The sequence below is a fragment of the Panthera pardus genome, unplaced genomic scaffold (assembly GCF_024362965.1).
Source record: "Panthera pardus isolate Hobbes unplaced genomic scaffold, ASM2436296v1 HiC_scaffold_5, whole genome shotgun sequence".
In the NCBI taxonomy this organism is placed as follows: Eukaryota; Metazoa; Chordata; class Mammalia; order Carnivora; family Felidae; genus Panthera; species Panthera pardus.
The window spans coordinates 17,375,632-17,383,325 of NW_026526980.1; the positions used below are offsets into that span (position 1 = coordinate 17,375,632).

General features: G+C 57.2%; 1 protein-coding gene across 4 annotated transcripts in view; it reads left to right on the forward strand.

The window, feature by feature from the left end:
- Nucleotides 1-4,318, forward strand: part of IL4R (interleukin 4 receptor) — a 41,089-nt gene extending 36,771 nt beyond the window's left edge. For all 4 annotated transcript variants that reach the window (XM_053894344.1, XM_053894346.1, XM_053894345.1 and 1 more), the window contains exons 9-10: nt 417-466; nt 1,779-4,318. In XM_053894344.1, coding sequence (XP_053750319.1) covers nt 417-466; nt 1,779-3,333 — 1,605 coding nt within the window. In that variant the 3' untranslated portion in view covers nt 3,334-4,318. The remainder of the gene's footprint in view (nt 1-416; nt 467-1,778) is intronic.
- The last annotated feature ends 3,376 nt before the right edge of the window (nt 4,319-7,694 follow it).

Below are 7,694 nucleotides of genomic sequence, written 5' to 3' on the forward strand. Positions count from 1 at the left end.
GGAAGGCTCTGGGATGGGCCCCTTCCCAGTGGCCTCAGTCACAGGTCTGGAAGTTGGCTGACTGTCAGCTGGAGCAGTGGCGACGTCCTCGAGCTGGCCGGCCCGATGTCACTCCGCGGCATCCTGTCGGTCAAAGCGAGTCACACGCCCAGGCCAGATTCAGAGGGTGGGAGGAGCTTCAGAGCAGTGTGGCCATTTTTACCGTCCGCCCCCGGCGACTTGATATCTGGGCAGTCTCGTCGATCCCGCGGGACGCTGAGGCTCAGAGAGCTGAAGTGACCTCGATTGGACCCCCGGCCTATGTGATGTCACGTCGAACACTCCTTTTGCAGCAAACACTCCCTGAGCCGTGCCGTATGCCAGGCTGGGCCGCAAGGCCTCTCCACTCCATTTCATTGGCTGTCTCTGTATTTTAGGTGTCGCTGTGGGGGAAGCGGTCCCGAGGCCAGGAACCAGCCAAGTGCCCGTATGTATATGAACTCAGATCACAGCCTATGTGGATTTGGAGGATGTTGGAAGCGGGGCGGTAGGACCACACCCCCACCCCCGCACCCGCCTGTTTTTCCTCCCGAGCATTCAGGACTTGCCCTGGGACACTGGGCTTGGAGGGTGGCAGGAGGAGAGGAGGTCTGGGTAGGTGGGCATGTTGGCTAAGCCCCCTGAATTTCCCCAGGGGTCAGGCCCAGGCCGAACCCCCTCGGAAGTGCGCAGTCTGGCCTGAGCCAGGCTCGTAGAGGTTACAAGCCGGACGGCTGTGCCGGTTGTTACAATGTCAACAGCATCGCGTGCTGGTTGGCGAATCGCCAACTCTGGAACCCCTGAGTGTCTGACCATCGCCCCTGCCTCCCCTAGCTCGTCCCTGGATGACCCACAATCCAGTAACTAAAGAGTTGGTACCTGGCACAGCACGGGGGCCCCAGGACACTGCCCCAGCCTAGGACCCCACAGCCCCGGTCATTACTTGTGCTGTGGTATTGATAAATATTTTAAATTGATCAGTATTTTTTTCAGTTTATTTTTATTTTTATTTTTGAGAGAGAGAGTGCGTGCGCACACACAAGTGGGGGAGGGGCAGACAGAATCCCACGCAGGCTCCTACGTGGGGCTCGAACGCACAAACTGTGAGATCGTGACCCAAGCTGGCACCAAGAGTCGGACGCTTAACCGACTGAGCCACCCAGGTGCCCCTGATAAGTATTTTTTTTTTCAATATATGAAGTTTATTGTCAACCTGATAAGTATTTTTAAATGTCATCGTCCCTGACGGAGACTTTTCCTTATTCAGTAGACTGAGTTTGCATCGGGTGCCAGGTTGTATGTGTGGCCTCCAGAAATCTCAAAGTGAGACACGGGCCCTGCCTTCAGGGAGTTCCTGGGCTAGTAGGGAAGTCAGACTGACAGATTATTGACTATAAAGTCAGGAGGCCAGGGGTGCCTGGGTGGCTCAGTCGGTTAAGTGTCCGACTTCGGCTCAGGTCATGATCTCACGGTCTGTGAGTTCAAGCCCCGCGTTGGGCTCTGCACTGACAGCTCAGAGCCTGGAGCCTGTTTCGGATTCTGTGTCTCCCTCTCCCTCTGACCCTCCCCTGTTCATGCTCTGTCTCTCTCTGTCTCAAAAATAAATAAATGTTAAAAAAAAAAAAAATTAAAGTCAGGAGGCCTGTCTGCATTAGATAGACGTCAGTCCAGGCTGATTTTAAGCTGGGCTTTGAAGGACGAATAGGAGTTTTTCCAGCAGAGAAAGCGAATCCCAACCAAACTTTTCTTTGCTGTTGCAGACACTGGAAGACTTGTCTTAGGAAGCTCCTGCCCTGTTTACTGGAGCACGGCATGGAAAGGAAAGAGGATCCCTCCAAGATTGCCAGAAATGGGCCTTTGCAGGGTTCTGGAAAATCAGCATGGTGCCCCGTGGAGGTCAGCAAGACGATCCTCTGGCCCGAGAGCATCAGCGTGGTGCGATGTGTGGAGCTCCTGGAGGCCCCGGTGGAGAGCGAGGAGGAGGAGGAGGAGGAAGATAAAGGGAGCTTCTGCCCCTCGCCTGTGAACCTCGAGGACAGCTTCCAGGAGGGCAGGGAGGGCATCGCGGCCCGGCTGACAGAAAGCCTCTTCCTGGACCTTCTCGGGGTTGAGAAAGGGGGCTTTGGCCCACAGGGCTCTCTGGAATCGTGGTTTCCTCCTCCTTCGGGAAGTGCAGGTGCTCAGATGCCCTGGGCTGAGTTTCCGGGTCCGGGGCCCCAGGAGGCATCGCCCCAGGGCAAGGAGCAGCCTTTCGACCCCCGGTCCGGTCCTCTGGCCACTCTGCCCCAGAGCCCAGCCAGCCCGACTTTCCCAGAGACGCCCCCGGTCGTCACAGACAACCCCGCCTACCGCAGCTTCGGGACCTTCCAGGGCCAGTCCTCAGGTCCCGGCGAGTGTGACTCGGGCCCGGAGCTGGCGGGACGCCTGGGGGAGGCGGACCCCGGCATCCCCGCTGCCCCCCAGCCTTCGGAGGCGCCTTCCGCGCTCCAGCCCGAGCCAGAGACCTGGGAGCAGATTCTGCGTCAGCGAGTCCTGCAGCACAGGGGGGCCCCGGCCCCGGCCCCCGGCAGCGGCTACCGAGAGTTTGTGTGCGCCGTGAGGCAGGGCAGCACCCAGGACGGCGGGGTGGGGGGCTTCGGCCCTTCGGAGGAGGCCGGGTACAAGGCCTTCTCGAGTCTGCTCACTAGCGGTGCCGTCTGCCCAGAGACGTCCGGGGGTGAGGCCGGCAGTGGGGACGGGGGTTACAAGCCCTTCCAGAGCCTCACTCCTGGCTGCCCTGGGGCCCCCGCCCCAGTCCCCGTCCCCCTGTTCACCTTCGGACTGGACGCGGAGCCACCTCATTGCCCGCAGGACTCCCCCCTCCCGGGCAGCTCCCCAGAGCCAGCGGGGAAGGCACAGGACAGCCACAAGACCCCGCCGGCCCCGGAGCAGGCCGCAGACCCCCTCCGGGACGACCTGGCCAGCGGCATTGTCTACTCAGCCCTCACCTGCCACCTGTGTGGCCACCTGAAGCAGTGTCACGGCCAGGAGGAGGGTGGCGAGGCCCATCCCGTGGCCAGCCCCTGCTGCGGCTGCTGCTGTGGAGACAGGTCCTCCCCGCTGGTGAGCCCTCTGAGGGCCCCGGACCCCCTGCCAGGTGGGGTGCCCCTGGAGGCCAGCCTCGCTCCAGCCTCCCCGGCACCCTTGGCTGTCTCAGAGGAGGGCCCGTCCTCCCTGTGCTTCCAGCCTGCCCCGAGCCATGCTCACAGCTCAAGCCAGACCCCCAAAAAGGTGGTCATGCTCTCCCCAGAGCCCACGTGCACGATGGCTTCCTAGGCGTGTGCCCTCTTGTCACTGCCGTCTACGAGTGAGGGCTGGGCCTCAGCCCGGCCTGGGAAGTGCCTCCTCCTGGAAGGCGGCTAGGCCGGCAGATTTGCGAAAGACTTGGAGAACCCTGCTATGAAGCTGGGAGGTGGTCTGACCTGGGGGTACAGAGACTGGACTCCACCCCGCCCCTCCGCCAGCTCCCAGCCTTGGCCTGGGCTCGCCACAACCCAAGGGAGTGGAGGGCACGGGGGAGAGGCCCCTGCGGGGATCGGGAGCTCCTTGGGTGCCTCGGCTTATGCACGAGCCACTGGCCACTTCATGGGTCCACGCGCTGTCCCTGCCACGCTCACCCTGGGTGCGCTTTGTCCGCTCGTCACTCTGTTACTCATGTCTTGCCGGGTTCTGGGATCGGCTGCCGCTGTCTCACGGGATTGGAGGCCGAGCCCACCGGGGAATGACTTGGGAGACCTTGGGAAATGGATGGGACATCCTGGTCCTGGAAAGGTGGTCATTTGCCTGGAGGTGCCCATTCATTCAACAGACCTTCCTTAAGTCGACCCTGGGGGCGGGACCTGGGCCGTGGCGGGGCGCGAACTCAAGTGCGGTAACAGACACAAAAGGACCCGAAAGACTGGGATCACCAAGCCACGACTGGCTGCTGTCTGGTTCCCACACAACCGCTGAGACCAGGGGCTCCTGTTAAGCACAGGAGCCCCAGAATGAACACAGCCAGCTACCTCGGGGCCAGTCTGTGCCCCCGCGGGCGCTTTGCTGGCAGCCGCAGCAGCCGGAGGGAGGGAGGGATTGGCCGAGCTAGGGCTCTGCTGGCCCACACCACACCCTCAGCTGGCACGGCGACCTGCCCCTCTGGTTGTGTAATGCTTGTTTGCATCTCGAAGATTATTTTATCGCCTGGGATTTGTCTTCGCTGAGAAGCGTGGAATCGGAGGGCAGGGCGTGGTGTTTTGTGTAAATAAAGCCTCTTTATCTCCGTTCCCTGCCCTCTCCGTGTATTAAACAAACATCCGGGCCGAGGTGGTGGTGAGCTCTTTATCTCTGTTAACTCATTGGATCTTTCCATCCAGAGGAAATGAGGTCCAAGAGGTTAACTTTCTGTCTCTGTTTGTTTGGGTTCCCCCCCCCCCGCCCCTGCTCCCCGAGGTGGTGAGCTCTTTATCTCTGTTAACTCATTGGATCTTTCCATCCAGAGGAAATGAGGTCCAAGAGGTTAACTTTCTGTCTCTGTTTGTTTGGGTTCCCCCCCGCCCCTGCTCCCCGAGCCAAGGACTCAAGGGCAGTTAGCTGCTGTAGGTGGTGATTCCAGGAAACCTTGCTCGGGAGTGGGGATGTGAGGCGGGGAAGGTCAGGAGGCAGTAAACGGTGTGTTATCCAACGGGGCCAGCCCGGGCAACTGACCTTCCACCCGCTGGGAGCCTCGGGTAACCATGCACAGCGCCTGTCCAAAGCTATCCCTGCAGGGGTGAGGGAGCCGGGTGTTGGGCCACCAGCTTCCTCTGGACGCTCTCCCAGACGGAGAGGTACGAAGGATTACCGGAAGCTGCTGCACTTTGCCAAGGTGGCCCAGCTAGTCAGTGGCAGGCCCGTAGCTGAACCCGGGCAGATGGCATGAAGACACAGGCCGGGGACGTAAGCTCTGTGTCTGTGATCAGTCTGCTCCCTGAGTAGCTACCCGGACGGCCACCCTTGGCAAAAGAAGCGGCTGGGCCGCATGAGGTTCCCTTCTGTTCTGGCCTTCTGTACCATGCGCTAGGAGTGATGGGGAGCTCACTACCTCACATGCAGCCTGATGTTTGTTAGAAATCCTTCCTCTGTGCTGAGCCCAAATCTACCCCTTTAGAGGCCTAAGTCATCTCCCCCCCACCCCCCACCACCCCATGATTTACAGATGGGGGAACTTTGTGCTAGAGAGGAAAAGGGACTTGCCCAAGGTCACACAGTGAATGACGGAGCCTGAACTAGCCCTCTGGACTTTTTGCCTTCAAGAGCTCTTTATAAAAATTATATATATAATTCTTAATAAAAATCTCTCTTTAAGGCCAAGCAATGTGCTAAGTGCTCTACGTCCACGACGTCACGTCTCTGGCGGGCAGGTTCAGTTACTACCCCCATTTTATAGATGAGGAAGCAGGCCCAGAGAGGCTGAGGTTTCGCTTAGGACCACACAGCGAGGACATCCCGGAGCAGGACTTGAACCCAGGTCAGGCTGCAGAGCTCCCAGCCGCCATGGTATGCCATCCACTCAAATACCAGCTCCAGTCCATTTTGCCTGAGCGTCGTCTCAGAAAACCAACTGTTAAAAGCAAGCAGCAAACAGAAAAGATGTGCGAGTGGTGGAGGGGTGGTCGGGATGGAAGTCTGACACAGACCTGACGCCGGTCTCTTCGTTGCCCCGCCAGGATCTTAAGAGAAAAGGGACCCAGGTGGTCAGCTGAGGCTCCTCTCGTAACAGAGAGTCGTCTGGGCTTTGGGAAGCGGGAGTAGAGAATCAGACACCTCGCATTTCTTACGTGGATTTAAACCCACCCTCCTTGGTTCAGGGAAGCTGGGACAAGGCCACTGTTCTTGCTTCCCCAACCTTCTTCTCCAGCTTAACACCAGGAAGGAGGAAGCAGAGGGCAGGGAAGCTGCACACCCCACCGATATTTACTGAGCATTTATCAGGCAAGACGGTACAGCAAGTGCAAAGGTCCTGTGGCATAATGTACTCGACCTGTTCATAGTTCAGAAAAGATCAGCTAGAGCGCAGTGAGCCAGGGACAATGGTGGGAGATAAGATCAGGCAGGATGGGGGCTGGAGTGAGGAATTTTTATCTTGGCTCAACTGCACATTAGCCCATGCACTGAGATACATGGTCCGAAAGAAACCAGCCAGTCCCCAAACTAAGCTACCCATAAGCAGGGGACTACAGCCCTCCTGACTACAGCCAAGGGGAGTTGGGGGGGGGGGCGCGGCTTAAAAATCCTCATTGCTGATATTCTCACTCAGGACTGAAGTGACTTCCCCCAGGGAATGGCTGGCTGCCAGGGCCTTTCTGGACATTTCTTCAACAAAGGACTTTTAAAAATCCCCTTAAAATCTGGTTCTTGGCCTCCCAGGTCTCCACATTAGGCAAGAAACCCCAAGGGTATTTGGGGCAGGGAGCCCCAGCCCCCTTCTCTGCTGCACCCCCTTTATGCCTGAGCTTTCTCATTTGTAAAACAGGAAAGATAATAACACCTCCCTCCTGGGGTTGTCCTGGAGATCGAGTCCCTTTTCATCTTCATCATCCCCTGGGCTCCTTCCAAGCTTCCCTGGTGGGTCTCTGATGGCTCCTGACGTGGGAGCTCCCCTGCCTGTGCCCTCTCTCGGTCCCCAAGCTCTCTGGCTCATGCCTACTCCTTCGCTGGCCAGGAGTTCCCCACCTGGCAGAACACTCCCTCACTCAAATGTTTAGTAACTACTCCCTGGGAGTCAGTTGTTAAAGGAAACACAAAAATTCAAATTATGAGCATGGACCAAAGTTTCAGGTGAGATCTGCAGGAAGGAAATCAGAAGAAAAGAGAAAGAGAAAATGTCGGCTCAAAAAAGATAATTGTAGAAAGGGATTTTGTGGCAAGGCAAATGAATGGACCCTGCTGTTTTAGACATCCATTGCCCTGGTGTGGAGGGGAGAGGCAACGATCCGGAAAGATGAGGGGAAGAACAGGGATTGGCTGCACCAAATGTTTGCCCCAAGAGCCCCAGAGGGGTGAGGGTCTGGCAGATGGGGGGAGCCCAGAACTAGAAGCAGGCGGCAGGGGTGTGGGCGGAGGGAGATGCTGAAGGCTGGAGTTTCCCAGCGCCCCCCTGCGGGACAGGACTAGAGGTGCAGAGAGTGAAGGGGTTGGGCTTGCCGATGCATTGATTCCAGGGTTCCCCCCCTCACACTCCGGCCCTGCACACCCCCAGCCTCGATTTTACCAAGATTTCCCCCGGCGGCGGGGGTGGGGGGGGGAAGGGGTGTGCCTATGCTTTATTTTATCTTATTTTATTTTAAAATTATTTTGTTTTACTTTATTTTTATTCTTTTTTTTTTTTTTACACAAAAACCCTGCTTATTTGTTTGTTTCTGATTACTAAATTGGCACATGCCAGGATTCTCTGATTCAGAGAAAACATAAAGGTATAAAGAGAAAAGTGAAAACCACCGGAAATCCCATCCCCCGCCCCTGCTCCTGGAACCATGTGGGAGGTCACAAAAATGAATGTTTGTTTTTGAAGGTGTATCTCCGTGCATATCCTGTTGAATAACCTTTCTGACATTATTTTCCCACGAAAGTTATTAATCAGAAAAAGAAAAAAACAGCAAGAAGTTTTTGAGCCCCCACTG